At 46.1% G+C, this 24,629-nt stretch overlaps 1 protein-coding gene across 4 annotated transcripts in view; it reads right to left on the bottom strand.

The window, feature by feature from the left end:
- LRRC49 (leucine rich repeat containing 49) overlaps nucleotides 1-17,498 on the bottom strand; it is a 132,437-nt gene extending 114,939 nt beyond the window's left edge. Inside the window, exons 1-6 of one of the 4 annotated variants that reach the window (XM_090028492.1) lie at nucleotides 17,361-17,498; nucleotides 16,570-16,632; nucleotides 15,646-15,733; nucleotides 14,981-15,172; nucleotides 7,813-7,915; nucleotides 1,732-1,935 (exon numbers count right to left, since the gene is read on the bottom strand). In XM_090028492.1, the coding sequence (XP_089884618.1) occupies nucleotides 1,732-1,935; nucleotides 7,813-7,915; nucleotides 14,981-15,172; nucleotides 15,646-15,733; nucleotides 16,570-16,632; nucleotides 17,361-17,414 (704 nt within the window). In that variant the 5' untranslated portion in view covers nucleotides 17,415-17,498. Of the gene's footprint in view, nucleotides 1-1,731; nucleotides 1,936-7,812; nucleotides 7,916-14,980; nucleotides 15,173-15,645; nucleotides 15,734-16,569 lie in introns of all 4 variants that reach the window. The other 3 variants (XM_090028493.1, XR_016439273.1, XM_090028491.1) reach the window with 3 other exon arrangements.
- Between the last annotated feature and the right edge of the window lie 7,131 nt (nucleotides 17,499-24,629).

Genomic DNA, 24,629 nt, shown 5'->3' with positions numbered 1-24,629 from the left:
GTTTGAGTACTTAGTATTCATTTCTTAATTTCAATTCTTCAATGCATGTTCTCACTGTGTTAAATGAAACCATAGCAGACAAAGAGAAGTATGAACCCAAGGCAAAAGATGGACAAGATCATGAAGAGCCCTAAATAACAACAGACAGAACTGCCCAACTTCCAATACAGTATTTCACTTTCCAAGACAAACTCTTTCTCTCAGAGAATATAACTACAGATTACACAGCCCTAGCAAATATAAACAGATGTTTAAAAGATGTCACCAAATACAGCCAAAGCCAATGCTACTATCCTATAATTTTTTTCAGCATACAACAATGTCACCCTTCTAGCATCACGTCTACACATGCAATTAGTATACATGAATAAACTCCAAGGAGGCTTATCACTCCAAAGTTTTTTGTTCCCAGACATGCCATTTAAACATGTGCCCAGGAGCAATTATCTTCAGAGCAATCAGCTCCGGAGTTTACTCGTGCACAGCATGTGTGGTAGGAGCAACTGCGGCTGGCACAGAGCCCCAGGGGTCAGTCTGCCAGATGAGGGCTGCTCCAACCAGGCTCAGTATACTGAGGAGGGGCTGGCTGGGGCATGAGGGTGCTTCAGTCCACAGCTGGCCCCTGCCCTGAACCACCCTTGTGCCCCAGCTTGCTGAATCAGCATCTACACACGTAGTGCTGCGCGGAGAAAAAACAAACAAACGAACAAAAAAAAACACCACACCCTCGGCATCAGGGTAGTACTTGTATTTACCTGCTGCAGAGTCCATTAAGTTTCCTATTAAGGGTGCAAGTGTTGACACTGTGACATTTTACTGCTGAGCTAATTAGTCAGCTCTGCAGTAAATGCCACATGTAGCCATGCCCTGTGTGTTTTACTGTTTGACAAAGCAGATAATCAGCAATTAGTTAGCCTTCTGAGATGTTTAACAGCAGTAAACATGAAGACTGATGCAATGAAGTTATTAAAATAAAATAAGGTTAAGATGCACTGTCATCAGGTTTGGAAAGCAATAATACCTGCCCTTGGCACAGCACAACATGCACCCCCCCACCTTGCAATCTTTGTTTCACTTCCCTTACTTCAGCGTCCATTTCTCCAACAGAAACTAGGGAAACAGGGATCCCCAGATAACTTTGGAAGTTCATTTTCCCAGGTCAAAGGTTCATAGATGTAGGGTCAGAGGGAACCTGAGCACATCATCAATTCTGACCCCCTGCCCTGGGCAGGAATGAATACTGGGCTCATATGACCCCTGATAAGTTTAAGCTCATATGACCTCAGTTAGGTAGTTATCAAGCCTCCTTTTAAAGACCCCTAAGGTCGCTTCCCTTGGAAGCTGGTCCCCAATTTTAATTACTGTTCCGGTCCCCATGGAGTACACTTATACTTCTAGTTGAGAATATGGACTCCAGTTCTTGGAATAATGTAACGAATTCCACTTTGTAGGGGAAGAAAGACAGAAACAGGCATAAGCAAGAAGACCATTACCACACTAGGAGACAACAGTTGTAGATGCCTGGTCACACAAAATGGCAAGTTCCAAAGCAAAAACACTGAATTTCCACACATGCTAGAAATGATGCACCATGGAATCATAGTATCCATAAGATGCTGACTGATAGGAGTCAACATGTAGCTCCTGTGGGCAATGTCCCAACCTGGAACTTGGCATGCAACAGCTATTACACAATAATGTATATTTGCCAGTACAATTCTTTCTTTTTACCTGTTTTTCCCCAACAAGAGGACACGTAGAGCTCTCAGTGTTGAAAGTCCACTTATTTCCTCTATCTGATTATCATATAAATCTAAGAAAACAAGATGCTGCAAATTAGAAATATTCTGGATGCGAGTTATAAAATTATGCTGGAAGTTCAAAAGACGAAGATGCTCTTCTCCATCAATAATTGGGCAAGCTGTCAGTTTTTGCCTGAAAAAATAAAAAACTTCAGTAACAATTTAATCCACAAGTGCAAATTAAGTGATTATATTTTCTTCATTCAAAAATAAAGTACCTAATTAATCAAAGCACACTTTACAAAGAATTAAATATATTTGTAAAAAATATTATACAAACAAGAATTCTATTTAAAAATATCCAGCAAACATGTTTTATATTTCACTTTAATTTTGTTTTCCTTGTTTTTCTTGAATATTGTTTTCTGCACTGATTAACAACATGTAGCAAAACAATCATTTAATTTACTTCAAAAACTTGGAAATAAAGGATGGTAACAATGCTTCATATATTTGATATAAAATATATATATTGAGTTGTTTGAATCTTCCAGACATTTAACAGTATTTAGTCACTGTTTACTACCTCAAATTAATTTATTTAATTTTTACTGAACTTCTCCTTTATTAAAAAAATAAATAAATGAAGACCATGTTAAAACATGAAAATGCTGTACATAAAAGAAATACAAACTATAGGCCTTGATTATATCCCATCTAAAAATTCTTTCATGCAATCCACAAAAAACTGCCAACTCTATATACTCCAAAGGCTGGTAGCACAATCATCAGTGTTAGGACCTGGTGGCACTCTACTGTGTTACCACTGCCATTGCCTAACACCTCAGCTCCTTTAATTCTTCAGACAAATGATATTCAGAAAGTTAGCTGACTGTGCTATTAACATTAAAGAAGAAATCTTTTCATACAAATCAAGAGAAACAATGAGCTCTAAGGAAGAAAGATGATCTTGGGGTCAGTACTTCAAAAGAAGACCGAGTTTAATTTCTGAATTTCCACAGACTTCATAGATTTCATAGACATTAGGGCTGGAAGGGACCTCGGGAGATCATCGAGTCCAGCCCCCTGCCCAAAGGGCAGGAAGTCAGCTGGGGTCATAGGATCCCAGCAAGATAAGCATCCAATTTACTCTTGAAGGTGTTCAATGTAGGTGCTTGAACCACCTCCGCTGGCAGACTGTTCCAGACCTTGGGGGCTCGGACAGTAAAGAAATTCTTCCTTATGTCCAGCCTGAAACGGTCTTGCAGGAGTTTGTGACCATTCGACCTCGTCATCCCTTGGGGCGCTCTGGTGAACAAACGTTCCCCCAGATCCTGGTGGTCACCCTTGATAAATTTATAGGTGGCCATCAGATCACCCCTAAGCCTACGCTTTTCCAGGCTAAAGAGTCCCGTGGCTCTCAGCCTGTCATCGTAAGATCTGTTTTCCTGACCTCTGATCATGCACGTGGCTCTCCTCTGGACTCTCTCAAGCTTCTCCACATCCTTTTTGAATTGTGGAGCCCAAAACTGGACGCAGTACTCCAGCTGCGGCCTCACCAAGGCCGAGTACAAGGGGAGAATGACGTCCCGGGATTTGCTCGAGAAGCATCTATGGATGCAAGCCAGTGTTTTGGTCGCTTTACTAGCCGCAGCATCGCATTGGAGGCTCATGTTCATCTTGTGGTCAGCGATGACCCCCAAGTCTCTTTCTTCTGTAGTGCTAACCAACGTAGCACTGCCGAGCCTATAAGGGTGCTGCAGGTTTTTCCTCCCAAGGTGGAGAACCTGGCATTTTTCGGTGTTAAACACCATCAGGTTCTTGTCTGCCTATCTGCTGAGCTTGTCCAGGTCAGCCTGGATCACCCGCCTGTCCTCTGGCGTGGATACTTTGCCCCAGAGTTTGGTGTCATCGGCGAACTTGGCCAGTCCACTCCTGACTCCAATGTCCACATCGTTAATGAAGATGTTGAACAGGATGGGTCCCAGGACAGAGCCTTGAGGGACCCCACTGGTCACAGGGCACCACGATGAGTGACTGCCATCAATCACAACCCTCTGGGTCCGACCACAGAGCCAATTTCCCAGCCAGCGGATCGTGGTGGAGCCAAGGCCACAACTGGGCAGTTTGGCCAAGAGGTGATCATGGGATACCAGATCAAAAGCTTTTTTGAAGTCAAGATATATGACATCAACCTCTTCTCCCTTGTCCAGGTGATAGGTCACCTGGTCATAGAAGGAAATGAGATTGGTCAAACAAGACCTACCCACAACAAACCCATGCTGGCTGTCCCTTAGGATGTTAGCCTGGGCCAGTCCCTCAAGGATGGCCTCCTTAATAAACTTTTCTAAGATCTTCCCCAGGATAGAAGTCAGGCTAATGGGCCTGTAGTTAGCCGGATCCACTCTCCTCCCTTTCTTGAAGATCGGCACCACATTGGCCTTCTTCCAGTCTTCGGGCACTACACCAGAGCGCCAGGAGTTTTCAAAGATCCGTGCCAGGGGCTGGGCTATGACGCTCGCCAGCTCCTTGAGTACCCTGGGGTGCAGATTGTCAGGGCCAGCTGACTTGAAGGTATCCAGCTTCTCAAGGTGTTCCTTTACGAGGTCAGCATTGATGGAGGGTAGGGGATCCCCCTCACCCAGATTTCCCTGTCCCATAGCAGGCATGGGCATCCCGTGTGACTGATGAAAGACTGACGCAAAGTACCTATTTAATAGGTTGGCTTTTTCCTGGGCATCAGTTGTCAGTTGCCCCATCTGGTTTAGCAGGGGTCCAACATTGCCCTTGCTTTTCCTCCAGCTCCCCACATATCTGAAAAAGGACTTTTTGTTGTCCTTGATGCCTGAAGCTAGTTGGAGTTCAGTTGCAGCCTTGGCTTTCCTGGTTTGCTCCCTGCAGGACCGGACCAGCACGGAGTAATCCTCCTTGGAGGTGAATCCCGTCCTCCATCCTTTGTAGGCTTTCCTTTTTAGCCGCAGGAGGTCCGCTAGGTCCCTGGAGTGCCGGGGGGCTGCTGTGCCTTCTTGTTGCCTTTCCTCCGTGTTGGAATAGATTTAGCTTGTGCACTGAGGATCACTTCCTTGAGAAGCAACCACTCTTCTTGAACTCCCATCTCCCTGGGGTCATGGTCCCTGAGGGCCTGACTGACTAGCCTCTTGAGCTTGTCAAAGTCGGCTTTTCTGAAGTCAAGGACTTCTGTGTTGCTGACTGACTTGACAGCTTTACGGCAGATGGTGAAGGTGATCAGCTCGTGGTCGCTGTCACCCAGCTTCCCATCGATCACTAGGTCGCCGATTAGGTCGTCCCCCGTAGCCAGTACCAGGTCGAGCAGCGCTTTGCCTCTCGTTGGCCCATAGACTTCTTGAGTCAGGTACAGGTCATCCACGCACGAGAGAAAGCTTTGCGACCGCTTGGATTTTGCTGAGTGATCTTCCCAGGAGACGTCCGGGTAATTGAAGTCACCCATGACAACCAAGGTCCTGCAGCAAGCGGCCTCAGTCAGTTCCCGGGCAAACTCCTGGTCAAGCTCAGGACTTTGAGTGGGAGGTCTGTAGTAGACTCCCACCATTGTGTCCCCTGTGCCGTATTCCCCACGAATTTTAACCCAGAGGGTCTCTAGCTGTCCATGCCGGTCGCCAACATCAGCTTGCAGGGACATGTAGCTTTCCTTCACATAGAGAGCTACACCCCCGCCCCTTTTGTCAACACGATCCCTCTTGTACAGGGTATAGCCCTCGATACCCGTGGTCCAGTCATGGGTGGAGTCCCACTAGGTCTCCGTTATCCCAATGACGTCATATTTCTTTGCACTGAGCAGGAGGACGAGCTCGTCCTGCTTGTTGCCCAGGCTCCTGGCATTAGTGTACAGGCAGGCAAGTGTGCCCTTGGGGGCTCTTGCCTTGCCCACAGATTGTGCCAGGGCTGGGGCAGGGGTGGTCTCCCTTAAGTGCCATGGTCCACTGGCTTTGCAAGGGTCGCTCTGCAGGCCAGCAGTGGCAGTAGTCCCCCCATCCCCCAGCGGGCTTAGTTTAAAGCCCAGTGGAGCAGGTCAGCCACCCTGGCTGAGAAGAGCCTCCTCAACAGGGGAGAGAGGTGGAGGCCATCTCTTCCCAGCAGCTCGCTGCCTCTCTCGCCAAAGAGCGGGCTATGGTCATGGAGGCCAAAGCCTTCCCGATGACACCAGCGCTGCAGTCTCTGGTTGACTGCGTGGATCCTCCTCTCCCTCCTCAGCCCACAGCCCGAGGCTGGGAGGATCGACGAAAACACCACCTGAGCTCCCAGACCCCTAAGCCCCGCTCCCAACTCCCCATAGCACCTCATGACCCGGTCATTGGTGCCCACGTGAATAAGGAGCATGGGGTAGTGGTCTGTGGGCCAGAGGAGCTGCGGGATCCTCTCCGCAATCTCGGATGTGGGCCCCTGGGAAGCAGCAGACTTCCCGGGCTAAGGGGTCGGGGCGGCAGATTGCTCCCTCAGTGCCCCACAGGATGGAGTCTCCCACAACAAACACCTTTCGCTTTGTCTTGGGGAGAGCGGGGGCAGTAGCTGCGGTCGAGCCTGGGTTGCCTGCGGGAGCTGGCAACTGAGCAGGCTCTGCCGGGGCTGCAAGAGGTGCGAACCTGTTGCTAAGCTCCGGCGAGGGAGGGGCCTTGGTGCGGCGGGCCTTGGGGCCCTTGACCACCTTGGTCTGTGCCCCTGACTGGGCAGAGCGGGAGGTCCCAGAGTCCTCCTTAGTCGTGGAGGGAGACGGAGCTCTCCCCTGCGGCTCCCGGGGGAGAAGGGCCTGGCAGTAGGAGTCTGTCTCCTGCTCGCAGTCCCTGATGGCACACAATCTCTGGACTGTGGCCTGGAGCTCCTCCAGCTGGCGCGCCAGAGACCCCAGTAGGGAGCAGACCCCGCAAGGGGAGGTGGCCATGCTCCCGGGCCCCAAAGCCTGAAAAAGGGACAGGCAGCCCCCGCAGCCAAGAGCCAGGGGCTCCGTCTGCGTGGAGCCTGGAACCATGGGCTCCGTCTGGGTGGCTGTCTCTGAGGTGGCCAATGAAGGGGCCACAGAGCCTGAGGGGACCCTCGGGGTGCGGCGCGTGCCCATCCGTGTCATGCCTCTGGTAGGCTGGCTATGGCTGGGGCTGGCTATGGCTGGGGGGTGGGGGTCGCAGGCAGGGTCTCGTGCCCTCCCGCGCCCTCCCCTGCGCGAACTCCACACTAACTCAGGCGCCTGTTTGCACAGCCTGTTCGCGCGGCTCCCTGGGGGACTGGGCCAAGTAGGGGCCTGGGCGGGGGCTTGACCCGCCCGGCACCAGGCAGCGGCCTCCTCCCAGGGAGCGAGGAGTTAACCCTTTCCCACCACGAGCCCGCTTACCTCCAGCTGTGCTGGTGGTCAGCAGGGGGCTCGGCGGCTGCTGAGGGGGTGTCTGGGGGGCTTTGGGGGAGCAGGGGCGCAGCAGACTTCACCCGCGTGTCTCTCACCACTCCAGAGCCTACCTGAGTGGTTGGTTTTTTTTGTTGTTGTTTTTTTTGGGGGGGGTTTCCCTGTTTGGCGGGCCCTTTTAAACTACGCGCATCCTTCCTATGTAACCTCAAGTAACACAGTTAACCTGTCGGGCCATACCTTAGCATTACAATGGAAATGATACTTCTCATCTTAAGAATACTGCAAAGGTAAATTCTGAGTAGAGTTCAGACATTATGGCGATGGTAGATGGCACAAATTAGGGCTCCTGAGCATTACAATAATTTACACCGTGTATTACTATTACTATATTTTGGGCATGTCAGACTTCAGATCATAAATACAATAGAGGCTAAAGTGCAAAAAAGTGTGCCCATTCAATTACAACCAAAACAATAGTATCAAACACGAAAAAAAAGTTGGCTTCCAAACTGAGACCACGTATGGAATGGAATAATTGCAAATATTCTGACATCTTGACGGTCTATTCAGGAATGTGAACTATTCTGACACACTGTTAACACAACCCAAGCCTCTTAAAATAGTCTGTATTTTCCTTACGGAAAAAACATGATAGTTGCACTCACCCCATCAATATCCTATCAGAACACTGCTCACCTTTCAAAGGTTAGTCTGTCAGAGTTCAGTATTTTTTCTTCAGCAGTGCGTTGCAAAATGGAAAGTGCTGTTATTGATGAATTACTCCCAAAGTTTGTATTATCTATTGGAACATTAAAGTAGAAATTTCAAAATTTTAAATTACAAAATAAAGATGGAATATTTCTAGTTGTTAAAAATAAAGATATGCATTACATGTATGTACAGTGTGACCCCCATCATTGCACTTAACTGGCACCATCCAACATTTTATTAAAACATTCACACATCTTATCTGCTATTTTTAAACGTGCAACCATCCCACATATCCATTTTTAGAAATATGCCCAAAAATGTTAATGAATTTAAGTAATTTCACACCAACTGACTTCGTAAGTTTGCTACATGATTGAGCACTCGGTGTCATTCAGACATCAGACTACTACTGGCTGATTTGATAGATTTAACTTCAATATCTGAAGTGCAAAGAACAGAGCCAGCCTTAGGGATGGGCAGCATGAGTAAGCCCCATGACCAGGGCTTCCTGGGCAATGTCTTGGTCAGGGGGATGTCAGTGGCATTATGCAGCTCAGCAAGGGAGGGGTAGCAAGTGCAGCTCTAGTATTACTGTTTAGTGGAGCCAAAATTAGGACACTCATTTAACTTTTCACTGGCCATGACCCTTGCAAGTGTGTGTCAATGTGCTGGAACATTCATTTTCATTTTCACTGGCTGTGAAACTTGGAAGGAAACAAAGTGTCATAAGTACGTAAGAAGAGAGTGTCAGGAGTACAGAACAGGAAATAAAAAGCTCAGTTAATGACTGCAATTAAAAAAAATATGGAGACACAATGAAAGAAACAAAAACAAAAAATCTGAAATCTGTTAATGACAACAGTCACAACAGAAACGCCAGATGAAACATGCTTGTATGATCCACAATTCAATTTCCAAGAATCAACACAAGAGAAGGAAAGAAGCCAGAAATGAAACAGAAATTCTTCATCTGAACCAAAACAGTGATGATGCCACTAGTGATAGAGATGAAGCTATTCCCGTTATAGGCACTGGCAATGCCATTTCTGACCAAAAATTCTAGATCTGCTCAAGACCAATAGTTCATCAAAAGTAAAAAAAGACATGGTTTTTCCTCCGGATGAACAGAATAGACATTTTTCTATGATGTTTTCATAAAAAAATCTTGAAAATGGCAAAGTTCTGAAGCAGTGCTGGCTGCGTTTGACTCAGAGGCCGTTAACAAGGTCTTCCGTTTCTGATGCAAGCTCTTGGACTTGAATCCAAAATCATCCCTAGCTTTTGAGGGGTTAAATGATTGGAAGCACATCTCAGATTCCTGTACATCATGAAAAGTTGTCTAGCAATTTCAGCTCCTGCCGAACATGGGTCTAAGCAAAGCAAAGGATAAAACAGAATAACTACACAACCTTCATGTTAATCTAGGGTTTAAACCAGCCCCACACACTCATTATAAAAAGTGTCAAATCAGTGATGAATGTGAAGATTATGAAAGTCAAAAATCCAGAAGTCAAGTTCAAAAATTAATTTTTCAGCCAGCTTACAGACATGGTGAGCATGTCCATGAAAGAACACTTCGAGCAAATGAATCACATGCAAATCTTTGCGGTTTTCTATATAATGTAATACGACTCCCAGACAAAGAAACTTTGAGGCAGCACTGTAAGGGCCTTCATTGCGAATTGACATATGAAGAGAGCGGACCTTGACAGTGTGAACCCCTACAAAGAACTTGGCTATCTCCAAAGTTTACTTCCAACGAAGTGTAGTGTTTCCCAAGAAGTTCTACAATTTATTTATGATGAATTTTGCAACCACTTCCAAACACATGGACAGCACTCAGGATCTGGTTCACCATGTCCATATGGTGGTGAGCAGTGAATGGAGCTTCTTGAAGTTGAATCTCAAAAACATGTTTGCAATCGAGAGATAACAGGCTATCTTTGCTGGCCATTCTATCTAGGGAATGTTGTGGCTCAAGACAGGGACCTGTCATAAGCAATTTGAGAGTTAGCAGCAGCAAAGACATGCAGAGTTGCCTTCTGAGCCCTGGAATCTTAATGAACAAAGTTTAATTTGTTATAGTTATTTAATCAGTTTAGTGTTTAATTTAATGTTTAGTATATTTGTCATAGCTATGAAGTTATATTTATGACACATCATTTATTATTTGAATAAAATTGAATTTAATTGGACTGACTTGTGTCATTTCCTAGATTTTATAGACATTTGGGCTGGAAGGGACCCCAGAGGATCATCGAGTCTAGCCCCCTGCCCCAGGGACAGGAAGTCAGCAGGGATCATAGGATCCCAGTAAGATAAGCATCCAAATGTGTCTTGAAGGCGTTCAAAGTGGGTGCTTGAACCGCCTCTGGCAGCAGTTCATTCTAAACCTTGGGGGCTTGGACAGTGAAGAAATTCTTTCTTATCTCCAGCCTGAATAGGTCACGGCGGAGTTTATCACCGTTCAATTTTGTCATCCCTTAGGGTGCTCTGGTGAACAGACGTTCCCCCAGATCCTGATGAGTACCCCTGATAAACTTATAGGTGGCCACCAGATCACCCCTGAGCCTGCGCTTTTCCAGGCTGAAGAGCCCCATGTCTCTCAGCCTCTCATCATAAGGTCTGTTTTCCTGACCTCTTATCATGTGCATGGCTCTTTTCTACACCCTCTCAAGATTCTTCCTCTTCTGTTTTCTTTAGTAAATTATTTAAATTTAAAAAAAAACAAACTTTTGAGATTAAACCCTTATTTCTAAATTGGGGGAGGGAGTGGGGAGAGGATGCCAAAACACAAGCTCACCCAGGGCATCACTTTCCCTAAGGCTGGTTCTGTTGCGAGAGAGGAAGAACAATTGTATTTTACTTTTCTTTCCCCTACCGTGAGCCTAACTGGCTATGCCTGAAATTAGACCTTTTTAAGAAACAGAAACATGCGAGGTAAGTGGGGAGCATTTAAAAGTAACAAAGTAAAACAAACAAAAGTACCATAATAACATAAGCTCCAATTAAGCAAGTGCTGAACATAATTCCTCCTAAACATGACTGTTCTTACCACCTGCTAGTAATTGGCCCCATATTTTGGGAAGGTGGTGGTGACTATTTGGACTGTGGATCACAACACAGATTGTGACTCTTGATTCCACAGTTAATAATTAAATAATATGAAACCAAAAAAGCCTTCAATTTCAGCAAATTATATACAAAATCCAAACAGTACCCAACCCTTAAACTTGCTTGGAGAGCAGTCTACTTAAAAATATTTTTCTCAATAATATTCTTCATAAATAGGTCATGATGATGCACATATCCCAACATAAGAACCTGAAGTAGTAAGTGTCCACAAACTCACCCTGCCCTTCAATTAAAATTAAATGTAAGTTGTACCTGGGAAAGGCAGACGGTTTGAAATACTTTCCCCTGAGCCGCAGGGGCTCCGCGAAGCAACAACAGCTTGTTCGTGTTTATCACCACGAAAAATAAATTCTTATCTTAAATTGAGCATCCTTATAGTATCCATGTATCTGCATGGATACTGAGATTAGGTTGGGTTCACTTTTTGTATTGTAACCAGGGATCTGAGTTTCCGTTTGCTATGGAAAATGGCAATTTTCTCCTTTAAACTGAGAAACCCACATATTTTCTCTTTTAAAAGACAGAAAACCATGGATTTTCTCCTTTAAAAGGAAAAAAACCATGGGAAATGGTGGGTTCCCTTTGCAGGCTGGTAGAGTTCTAGTCTACATGGTGCTGCTTGGAGCTGAGAGGCAGGGGGGGCACCATGTGCATATGCACTCTCACGCATACACATGGCAGCCAGGAAGCAATGGAAAGCAGCTCCTGAGCTCCCTACAGGTAACTCTACAGGCGCAGGGGCACAGGCTACACACTGAGGGGCGAGGGGGGTATGTGCCTCCCAAGATTTTTGCACACACAGCAGGGCTGCAGCTGGGCCAGGCCAACTCCAGAGGAACTACCTCTGCAGCCCAACACACAGGACCCTGTGTGGGAAGAAGCGCTGCGCCGCCATGGCCAAGGTGAGGCATGGCAATGGCAGAGGTGTGCTCCCACTGCTGCTGGGCAGACAGGGGGTACCTCACCTTGGTGGCCATAGCAGCACTGCATTCCCTCCTGAGCCGGGTCCCACCCATTAGGTTGCAGAGGCAGCTCCTGTCTGAAGCTGGTCCAGCCCTGCTGCAGCCCGCATGCCCCACTGTGGGTGCAGAAAATCTCAGGGGACATGTGCCCCCCATCCCACACATTTACTGTGCCCATACCCCCCTTTCCCACACACTCACTCCCTTGTTCACACACTGGGGGCAGGGGGAAGCCACTGACTTATCAGGGCTGCTCAGCACCACAAAGCAGTGGAGGGGAGGGTAGCCACAGCTGGATCTGCGTCCTAGTGAGCAAAGGAGGCAGGGGGAGCTCTGATTTCCCATGATTAAAAAGCCAGCCCCTCCCCCTACTCCCCCAAAAAAGTAAAAATAAAAATCAAATGTCAACATTTATAGGTATTTAGAACGTATTATAACGATTGAGGCACTGATGGGCTTCCAAACTACTTTAAAATTGTAAATATATTAATACAACATTGTGTTCAACTGATACATACTATACACATGTATGTACAGTAAAAGCTTTGTTATCCAGCACCCGTGGGGAATGGAGAGTGCCAGATAAAATATGCCAGATAACTGAGCAGCCCAAACAAGCGTCTTTGCCTGTTCAGGCCGCCACCTGTCCCGCCACATCTGGGGTGCTGCCGCCCCTCCTGCCACATCGCCACCAGTCCCATGGGCCCTGTGGGCTCCGAGGGACAGGGAGGAGGGACCCACGCAATCTGCTATGCCATGGGGGCTTGGCAGCCCAGGCTGCTTTCCCCCAGGCCACAGGGGCTCCGCAAAACCCTTTTCCTTTTTCACTTACAAGCTGTCATGCTGGTTAACAGAACATGCCAGCTTGCAAGGTGCCGGTTAACACAACTTTTGCTGTATACATATACATATAGTCTAATATAATAAAAGCCTTAGTCTGTCTGTCTGTCTATAATGCTGCAGGCTAAGTGCATATGTGCCGCCCAGAGGGCACACACCAATTGGCTGCGAGGGCCCAGAGCCTTATGGACAGAGGGAGCGAGGCAGCCACCACCCCCCACCCAAAAACAGCTAGCAAGGAAGGGGAGGGGGAGGGGACCAGGAAGGGAAAAGGGAAGGGGGGTTACAGTGGCAGTGCCTCCACTGCTACAGCCCACCCATCTGCTGCTGCTGCCGCTACCCAGCCCCAACAACAGCCAGCAGAGAGGGGGAGGCAGCAGGGACAGAGGGGAGGGAAAGGAGGCAGGGATGCAGGGGGTGGGGGGAACATTGTGTGCAGCTGCATGCAGAGTGGCGGCAGCCACTTGCAAGCTCTCCTCCCCTCTGACCCTGGGAGCCAGCAGCAGCACAGAGTACTTCAGCAAGAGCCTACAGTATTTAATATCTTTATTTTCATCATTCCTCCAAACTCAGCCAGCTATTCCAAACTCAGGCAGAGTTAGCACTTATCTGTTGCACATTTTTTTCCTCCTTTTTTGAAAACTTAACAATGACTTCAGCAAAGCTGAGAGAATAATACCCCAAATAAATAGACTATGACAATCAAACGTGCTGAACTGCTGCTACAAAGAATGGCTGTTAGAGTTGAAACCGAGTGCCTTCTAGGAGGGAGGGAGGGTGGCCAAGAGCCAGGCTGTGCTGCCCAGCAAGGCAGGCAGTGGCACTGGGCGGGAAGAGGGAGAGGCAGAGCCCTCAACATTCTCCTTACCCCCACACCACAGCCGCCTTTCCCAGCGCTGCCACGCACATGAGAGGGGGCACAGAGTTCCCAGCCCGAGCCAACCCAGCCCAGGCATGTGCGCAGCTGGAGGGACACAGCTGGGCAGCAGCTCCCTGCCGGGCAGGGCACAAGGAGCCAGGGGGACCAAGACAGAGCTGCAGGTGGCTGCCTCATTGTGATGGAAAGTGGAGGGGGGGGAGGGTGCACATGCGTCTCTGTTCATGGCAGGGAGAGTGCATTTCTGTCTGTGTACACATGCAGAGTAAGTAAAGTGCATGCCCATCTGCATGTGTATGCATATATGCTCATGGCAGGAGGGAGAGTGTATGCGTCTCTGTGTGTCCATGTGCAGAGTGAGTGAATAGAATGCATGCCCATCTGCATGTGTGCATGCATGCGTCTGTGTTCACAGCAGGGAAAGTATGTTTGTGTCTGCATCCATGTGCAGAGAATGAGTGAGGAGAGTGCATGCCCACCTGCGTGCGTGCGTACATGCATGCACATGGGTCTGTGTTCCTAGCAAGGAGAGTATGTTTGTGTCTGTGTGTCCATGTGTACAGAGAGTAAAAATAGTGTGCACTGGTCTGTGCATGCATGTTTGGCCATAGCAGGAGGGATGGGGATGCAGGGAGCAGGGAGAAGAGTCAGCATGTGCTCCCTCATCCTCTGCCCCCCTGCCCACAGCCCAGACCATAGAGGGAGGGGACCTCCAATTTTGTGTTTGGCCAGGGCCCCAGTACACATTAATCCTCCTCTGGCCATGAAGCCAGATGCGGAGTGGCGGGGTGTGGGGGCAGTGCATGGGGCCCCCATCCCCACCCCCACCCCCCCGTTTCCACCACATCATTCTTGATGGGCAATTGGCTAGATGTTTCATTTTAAATCATGGATGAATGCAGATTTGGGGGTGTTAAATCAGAGAATTGGAGATTTTTAAATAAAGAAAGCCAGGATTCCCCAGTATAGCCTTTTTAAGCACCCCGCTCCTTTTGGCCAATTACTGTAGCCACCCTGGTATTAAGAAAATAATTGCTACAACAAAATAACTATTGATAAAAAATATAATTAATTAATAGGATGCCAGAGAAATTCTATTAAATAAGTTTCACCACAGACGTTCAGGCCAATACACACAAGATAAAATAAAACTTTAAAATAAAACTGACCCCGAGCAGAAAGCATGAGCATAGATTTAAAAAATACATATATATAGTTTTTACCAACATGTGATGAAACGAAACATCTCTCTCATAACCTTTCAATAAGACACACAATACATACAATTCGCAAGTATTTAGGCCAATGTGTATCAGAGCAAACAAGTGCTCAAGGTTACCTGAAATATGAGAACCAAGAGTATGGCTCTCCTGCCGGGGTCTGGATTTTGCAGTTGTGTAACCAGAAGAATCTCCAAATGCAGAAAGTGTTCCTGTACTTTCTTTGAATTCCAGAGCAACAGGGTCTGGAAGATTGGCTGCTACATACACTTGTTTATTACGTACCAAAGGACTTAAAATTCTTCCATCTCCTGGAGGAAAAAAACAACATAAATCTGCAACTGACTGCGTAAAATCAACTGTATAAGGCACAAAGAAGTTTCTTGTACACAGAACACTCTTACTGAAGAGCTGTTTAGGGATGGTGGAGGTTGTTTCTTTGTTTTGAGTCTGCTCCACCATATATTTTTTAATTTTCTTATAACTCACAGTAAAAGTTACAAAGTGTTCAAGAAACTGCTATTCAGCTAATTCAATTGCTGAAGAAATGCAATAAATTGAGAAGGAAGAAAAATCTTAATATCTGGAAGGGCTTAAAAATAGCCTTCTTCTATGAATGCTGGATGTACCACTTCTAAAGTCTCTATCAATGCAGAACTACAGCACAGATAGTGACAAATTATTTCCAACAAATTCTAAATAATTACTTCTAATTTACATCTATAATTAACACAGTTTAGCTAAAGAAGAAAAGACAGATTGATTTGAGGTCTTCCAACATTACCTTGTCTTCCTGCATAGTTTTTTTCTAAGTCATGTTGCAAGAGCCTACTGTGGAAAGATGACTGTTCTTTATTTATTCTGAGTTCAAACTGTAATACAATATTAAAATGAGATATACATGAAACATTCTACTTAATGCAAATAACGTATTGTCTTTAAATATAAATTGGTTATTAGTTATAGATTTTCGTTAAGATAGCTATCTGTGTGTTCCGGAAAATTATGAATAGTAGAATTACTTTACTCAATAACATAATTCCTAACTTTCACCATTTGGTTTAAAAAAGAATACACAATCATCACTTTCTAAAATTAAAACATATTCTAAATATCTAAAATAGATTAAAGTCTCATTCATTCAAAATGATTTCATCATCAACAAAAAGTGGGCAGAAAATACAAATAATATTGCAGTTAGGGCAAAATGTTCAAAGCTGCCCAAAGAATCCAAACACTAAAATCCATCAAAATTACCAGCAGCTGGATGTCCAAATCTTTCCTGTAGCTTTGAAAAAAAATCTCAGCCTAAATTTTGATATGTAAAACAGATATCCATTAGAAAAGTTACCATACCTAACATCTTTACTTTGAAAATGTACATTTATGATTCAATAGATGGTACCGTACAGCTGTATGAGGTACAGAGTCCAGGAAAAACAGAAGCAAAGCACAGCAAAGTGCTGACGCTTATTTTGGACTTGCAATAAAACAGGCTAGCTGCAGTGCTTCTGTTTTATAAAACACCTTCCCCCAGTGGTGAAAAATTCATACTACCAACCAAACAAAACATTAACAGGTCAAAGTGGTACATATTAAAAAAAGAATCTATTTTAACTACAAGGGTATGGTGTCTATTATCCACAACAGTTTGATTATCCAATGTAGTCCATTTTCAATAGTGAGTAATATCATATTCAATTCTCACTGGTTTGTTTCTTTCTGCCACTGAGGAGGTCTGAATAACCAGCTGAAGCCCGCAACTGTTAACCTGCAAATTGAAAAAGCAGAAGAGACAGACAGCCTCAAAAATCTGCACAAGGTTAGACATGCTGCTGTTATTCACGAGCAAAGTTCTCCAGCTCCAGTCATTTATCCGGTAGAGCAGCGATGCCCAACCTTTTCCCACTGTGAGCAGATCCAGTCCTCGGGGCACTAAAACAGGACCCGATGCAGCAGCGTGGGGGAGAGGAAGAGGGGGAATGGGGCAGCCGCCCAGCCTGGCATTGGAAGGAGTCATGGCCTGGCCCCAACCCCAACCCCTCATGGCAGGTGGGGAGAGGGGGCAAGACCCAGCCCGGGCCGGCTCCAGCTGTGCAGCACTTGGGAATCGGCTCCCACACCAGCCGACTCCCCGACCCGTGGGGAGCCCAGCGGGCCGCATGCCATTGCTCGGTGGGCCGAGGTCCCACAACCCTGTGCTGGGACCAGACTGGCAAGCGCGGCAGGACCACGAGCGGGCGGGACGGGCAGAGCGGTGCCCAGAAGCCCGTCTACGTCCCCCAACTGCACCGTGGGTGCGAGGCGGAGATGACACTAACGAAACCCTCGCGCCTCCGGCCTGGGCCCATCCCGGCCCGCAGCACGCGGGCACCTGCTCCGAGCTGTGCCCAGGGCTGCTCGGCTGCCTCCCGCCCGGCCCCGCCAAGGGCCCCCCCCGCAGCGCTGCCCGAGCCCCGCGGCTCGGGGGGCCCAGCACACCCCCTCCGCAGCACCTACGGGGCTGACCCCGGCCCTGGTGCCCCGGCCGGGCCGGCACTTGCTGGGCACCATGGAGCCCGCTCAACCGGGCACCGCCCCGCGCCGCCGGAAATGGCTCCGCGGTTGCCTGGCAACCGCCGCTTCCGGTCAGCATCTCCCTGTCCCCGGGGGGCGGCCTTGCGGGGCGCTCCGTGGAGCCGGAGGGAAGTGGGCGAGGCGAGAGGCGGCTTTCAATGGGTTGTAGTAGCAACCTGTAAGTAGAAGCTGCCCCCGCCCCCAGGTCTCGTAACTCGGCATAGCCCGACTGACTGCCTCTCCTAAGGAAAACTAGCGGACGGCGGGGGGGGGGGGCAGTTGTTCCTGGGTTTTAATTGTTGTAGTAGGACGATTCCTAGAGGCCTCGCGCCACAGGAGACCGCTGGGTGGTTTGCAGCAGCCAATGGCAAACTGGATCGTGAAAATGCCCGAACTGATAAACCCAAAGGCACTGCACTGTTTTACCTCAGGTTGGAAAGTGACAAATGAGTGAAGTTTTCCTTGTGTTCGTATCTAGTCAGGTTCTCCTTGATGGCCTGTTTGAGCTGTATGCACAAGGAGATATTCTCTTAAGTCTTAAAAACAACTCTGGTTTTCAAAGCAGCATACCTTAGTACTTTGATTTTTATAAAAACACGTTCGCTAAATCTATCATTTGGCTCAAATTTAATTCATCCGTTCAGAGAATAGATTATATTCTTATCATTCTATTAATAAGTTGGTGTAGGACTGCTATCAAGTTGGAAGCTTTGGCATATAAAACCATATATGCACTTCTGTGATTTATTCATTTCAGAATTTTTTTTATTTAACTTGTATCTGAGACCAAAGTAGCCAAAATTAACTCCAAATTCAAGAGCCCAGAACCATAAGTGGCCCTACTACCGACAAGCATCTTCTACCTGCACCTGGGGCTTCAGATGTTTCCAAAACCTTTGATCAGCATCCTACTTACAGTCCCAAATCCAGAGGCTTAGGGTTCAGATGCATTTCAGATCATGCGTGAGTTTGAAACACAAGTATGGTTAGATGCTGACCAGTCTAATGAGCTTGTGCCTGCATCTGCTTACAACCAAAAAACTTCAGTATATTATCACCAACTGATACTAAAGGAGCACAAAACCTCCTAGAAACGTCTACCCCCCAGAAGTCTAGGTGGGTCTGTTTATTGTTCCTCACGTTTCTATTGAACAATATAAATATCTTGCAGTTATACTAATGTGTAACCAACTTGCTCTACATTTGCTTCCTACCCCTTGCTTCCCATCAGGAATTATGCAAAAGTGACAGTGTGCAATTAAGAACTCCATGATGTAGGCACTCAAATGGATATACTGAAAAGTCCATCTTAAAATTATGTAATAGTCTGTAGGGCTAATTTTAAAATACTTGCACTCTCTTTTAATCTCATCATTCTGTTTTGATGTGGATGTTTCAGCCCAGTACTTCTTTAGGGCTATGCAGCAAGTGCAGGTGAAGGACCACCTGCTAACATAGGATGCTCCTCTAAAAGCACATACAAAAGCAATTTTGACTCCTTTGCCAAGTTGAAAATGCATTATCCCCTCAAGCAATAGCAAAAAAATAATTTATTTGAAATAGAATGTAGTCCTACAATCTATTTGGCATGCAGAATTCAAAGCAGAGTTGCCAGCTGTGTTAAAGCCAACTCAGACTATCCTGGTTTAAAATCACCAGGTCTTCAGCCAAGAAACATTCAGAGTAGAATAGTTACAATTAAAGTCTGCCAGTTTAAATGGCCATTGTGACACAGAAATATATAATTATGATCAAGATAAAGCTAGATACTAGTTCTGCCAGTTGAAGTCCCACTGACTGCAGTGGCTTCTGAGTTATAATCTATTACAGGGATATTTTACGCCACACCTCAGTCAGATGGCATGGGCTGCTGCAGAGGAGTACTTTCACTGGCATGCTGCAACGGGGTGGCAGAAAAAAGCAGCAGCTAGGTCTTAGTGCCCATTTGGTTCCAACCCAATCTGGATCATTCTGGGTCCCTCCACCCCATCCTGAAAATATTGCCAACCCACTGTGCCCTTAATGGTACAGTGTATCTGCCTTGGAGGGGTGATGTTTTTCATTAAAAATATGACACCCCTTCTCTATGAATCTCACTATAATTATTAATTATTCCAACTCAACGTGAAAATTAGAGCTTAGCTTCATTACAGTATGTTTCGACCAATGTAGCAGACCTTTTCATTGGAAAATAATTTCTAGAACTTTTTAAAAACTATTTTATGGAAATTTTGCTGCTGCACTTGAATTTGCTTTTCCATTTTCCTTCATTTTTCTTTAGTCTTCCTTTTTTGTATCAGACACCATCTCTGATGACCATGTAACCTACCATGATGAAAACTGTACAAGTTTGGTTTCTTTCCATTATCCAGAAAACTTCCATGATGTTACTGTAAGCTAGCTTTAAGTTTCTGAATGAGTTTCTGAAAAATATCAGTCTACTAATATTCTACAGTGACTAAATTTAAAGCAAACAAGGTTCAACATTTCACCTAGCACACATTACACCTGACATTTAAGCTGATAAAATTGTCCTTAATGCTAATATAAGAAAAGAGCAAGCATACAACATACCATCAATGCTGCTTGAATTTACTCGAATCTGGCATAGCATTTTTCTAAAAAAATCAGGAGTACAAGTTTCCCTCACTTTATGCAGTATGTGCATTCCTGGAAAACAGTGTATAACTTGCATTCACATAAAGGGAACCCACTTTACAATGTAACAAATAGAGATACATTCCAAGACCTTGACTGTACTAACTCCCAGACCCATTTCTACCACTTTTACATGACAATTTAGGTACTCACCAGCAGCAGACAGTTGGAGATAAGCTAGCAGGATGCTTAGAAGCCATAATGGGGATGGCAACAACAGAAACATGTGTCACAGACAGCAAGTGAGGAGCACACATCCACACAGGAGATTATATTTTGTTGTGCATCACTCCCATGATGCACTGCACAAAGCAGCTGACTGCAGGCTTCCACCACACCGATCACGTAAGACTGAACTGACCTCGCATATAACGAATTTTTGGTATAAAAATGGTCATCACATAAGAGGGAATCTGTACATACAGAACCCACGGAAAGCTTGGGAAACCTGTAGAAGATAAAATGTTAACTGACTGTGCTTAGAGCCTGGTGTGATATGTCCGCCAACACCTTTTGTTTCTAATTAGCTAATCAAGCAATACAAAGAAGTGTGCTCTCCTGCCTGCCTTCCGCATTATTTCAGACTAACACAGCTACCTATCTGTCTCATGACCTGGCATATGACTAAGGTCTTCATAGGTCCATTTCTTCAAATGTATGCTGCAGCCAACCCTACAAAGGAAGCTGCCATAGATACACCAAGGGATGTGGAAAGTATGACACCATCTTCAATATATAAAATAGCAGTGAAACCTCTACAATAGACAAGGCTTTTGTTGTCAGAAGAGTAAGATTGTGGAGCTATGTTATTTGGGGAGGTGGCATAGCTAGGCAGATAGAAAAAAATCCTTCTGCAGCATACACTGCCTGTCCACTAGGAGGCTCTCCTGTCATTGTTAGACCTTTAGAGGCTATTCCAGCATGGCTAAACTTTAAAAGCTGCATGTTACTAAGCAATCAAAAAACAGATCAGTATTTCCTTGTCTTTCCTCAAAATTGTTGTAAAGGTTTGGTGTAAAATTATAATCAGGCATCACCACTGAAACTGCTCTATAGTGAAGAAATCAGAAGGATTTATTTTATTAAAAAATAATTTTTACATTTGAAGTTAACAGAATGCCTACACAAATGGTCTGATTTGGCATACATGTATTTAACATAAGGGGCAACCTATGGTTAAAATATCACTTCATTACAAGCATAGGCATGTGAAGGCAAATGAGGGTGGAGGTTTACCGTGCATGAAGTAGTGCACAATAACTCCAGGAAGAGCACACATGGTCTATTCATTCCATCCAGGAAGAGCACACACCAACTACAAATGCTTCCTCAGCCTGATGAAGGGTTTTGAAACCCAAAAGCTTGCTAAGAAAATTATTTTTCCAACTATTTAAGTTGATCTAATAAAAGATATCAGATTCACCCAAAGCACAATGACTCCTTCATTTTCACATTTCTCCCAATGTATGATAAATTATCAGATTTAATATCTGCATAAGTTCTTTCTTTACAAGTATGGTCTCTGATTGTCTTCAAAAAACTCTTAAGTAAATGCTTCTTGTAGAGTTTTATTGGCATGTAAGAAGGTATTAAAACAGAAAATAAAAAACAAAAGCAGAAAGAAACTCCAAACATAAGCAGGATGAATATGAGTCACCAATGCGACGAAGCAATAGGCAGAGCCAACCGCCCCCTGTCCTGCATCAACAGGGGCATCATTAACAGGTCCAGAGAGGTCTTGCTCCCCCTCTATGCGGCGTTGGTCAGGCCGCAGCTGGAGTACTGTGTCCAGTTCTGGGCGCCGCACTTCAAGAAGGACGTGGAGAACCTGAAGAGGGTCCAGAGGAGGCCACTCGTATGGTTGGGGGCCCCCGTGGCCAGCCCTATGAGGAGAGGCTGAGGGACCTGAATCTCTTCAGTCTCCACAAGAGGAGACTAAGGGGGGATCTTGTGGCTGCCTACAACCATATCAGGGGCCACCAGCAGGGACTTGGGGAAAGTCTGTTCACCAGGGTCCCCCTTGGAGTCACCAGGAACAATGGCCACAAGCTGAGGGAGGAGAGGTTTAGGTTAGATATTAGGAAGAACTACTTCACTGTAAAGGTGGCCAGAGCCTGGAATAGGCTTCCCAGAGAGGTGGTGCTCTCACCTTCCCTGGAGATCTTCAAGAGGAGACTGGATAGGCACCTGGCTGGGGTCTTATGACCCTCCCACCCCCAGTGCTCCTTCCTGCCCATAGCAGGGGGTCAGACTCAATGATCTGTCTAGGTCCCTCCCAATTTACTGATTCTATGATTCTATAACAAGGGTGATCAACCTGTGGCATGAGTGACCTAAGTAGCATGGGCAGCCTACGTGTGTGACACAGCAAATCAGGCAGGGAACAGGCAGTACAGCAGCATATAGCACAGGAAGCAGAAGATAGATGGTCAGGCAGGAAGTACAGGGCAGAAAGCAAGGTAGAGCAAGGGAGCAGGCTGGAAGCACAGAGGAGGGAGCAGAAAGCAAAGCAGATCTGGTAGAGGAGGAGAATCAAAGTGACATTCAAGGAGTACATCCAGATGAGCAAGAACGTGCAACCCCAGGGAACGCCTGTGCCTTGTGCATTCTGGTGTGTGCAGGGGCAATGCATAGGAGCTGCACACAGGTACACGTGCACCCTCTGAGCGTGGTGGTGCACCCCCTGCAAAAAGGCACCATTGACACTGTCGGCAGCACCTGCAGGTGGTCGCTGCTCGCCACCCCCGCCACCAACACCACCAGCAGCGTCTGCAAGTGGTCCGCGATCCCCACTGGCTGCTGGTGACGCTGCCAGCGGCAGCTGCAGGTGGTCACCGACCCTTGGTCAGTGCTTGCCGCCCCCCCGGCGCTGGTGGCGTCTGTGGGAGCTCCCCCACTTACCACTGCTGCACTCCTCCCGCCATCGTGCCCCCCCAGCCACCGGGGGCACACACCATTCATGGGTCTGTGGCAGGTTACCCTGGCTGTAGTGGGGAGGCTGGGGTCAGCAGCTGTGCTGGTCCCAGCAGCCTTTCCTGTGGGCCTCCAGGAGCCAGCCATAATAGACCCTGAATCAAATAAGGAAGTTATAAACTAAAAGTATGTTTTTTGGGGAGCACAAAAATGTATTTATCATAGATAACTCAGACAATAAACTATAGTGGGAAAGTTTACCCAAGTGAGATTCATACAATTCGACCTTGGGTGAGGACCAGAGATTTATGCTGGACAGATGCTGTCCTCTAAGGACTTGCCTATATTACCCTTACCTGGAGATTCTCCCACCTTGGCAAACACTGGTTAACTTCTACCGGTAGCATCACAGCTCCTACTGGTACTGGCATCAATACAGTATTTAAAATGGCTTTGGCTCACACCTGCACTAAATCTTCCAATATTACAATATTTCTGGAGCAGAACTGGTAGTAGCAACAGCAGGCGCGTTTAGAGAAATGTAGCCAAATGCAGATAAGGTCTAACGCTATACTATGCAATGAACAACAACAGATTACAGGCAGTCTTCGACTTGCAACTGGAGAACATCTGTCCAAAATTCCTTGGACACTTTCTTCAACAAAGCAGACAAGACTCCAGAGAAAGCTGCAGCCAAGACTTCTGACAAGATTCCAGCCAAGAGCCCTTCAAAAAGTCCAGCAAAGCCACATCAAAAAAGTCCTTCCAAATCAATGATTGCTATTTACAATATAAATACATTAATGTAGCTACATTATTCATCTATAATTGATCAAGTGCAAAGTTCTGGGGTATTTTTGGTGAAAATAGGGTATTGGGCCTTGGTTCAGGAACCAATCCTCCATTTATAACATTGTTTCTTATGAGAAAATTGGTTCCAACTTACAATGTTTCAACTTAAGACCTGGTTTTCAGGAACTAATTGTGTCATTTGTCTGAAGACTGCCTGTATAAAGTAAACCAGCAGACCTTCTCTCATTCCTATGAGATCAGGCTTGAGATGTTGCTGCCAACACAGGACTGGTTTCATTTCCATCCAAAAGATGAAGTTCTCTGGTGACTCCACTTTCTCTCCACAAATATTAGACTGGAAAACTACATTATTTAATAGTTTCCAATTCATCGGGCCTGATCTTTTCCCCATTTAAGTCCATGGAACACTCCCATTGACTTCACTGATGCATACTCAGACCCACAATGCCCAGCATCCAGTCTCCCCTGAAACGGATTTTATGGTTAATTCTTTTCTTGCTGAAGTCTGTAGCAAAACTTCATCATCTACAGTGGTACAAAAGGAAGCTTACCCAAGAAAACTCATTACAGTGTCATTCTGCTAGTTGACAAAGACCTCTAGTTAATTGCATAGCAGGGCAAGTACGTCACCTCTGTAGAGAACCTCTCTAAGCACCAAGTAAGCTAAAAAAAATACAAAAATTCAAAAAATCATCCCATCATAGCAAAGCTGTATTTTTGTTCTGTTTTGATGGTGACAGACCTGCCTGTAGAAAACTTCTGAAGTGCTAAAAAATAAATCCCACCCCCACCCAGCCTGTCTCTCACCCATTGACTCCTCAATCTACA

This window comes from Crocodylus siamensis, chromosome 15 (genome assembly GCF_052110815.1).
Source record: "Crocodylus siamensis isolate JL-2025a chromosome 15, ASM5211081v1, whole genome shotgun sequence".
NCBI classification, from domain to species: domain Eukaryota; kingdom Metazoa; phylum Chordata; order Crocodylia; family Crocodylidae; genus Crocodylus; species Crocodylus siamensis.
Note: the sequence above shows the minus strand (reverse complement) of the source record. Positions and strands in the feature narration are given on the sequence as shown.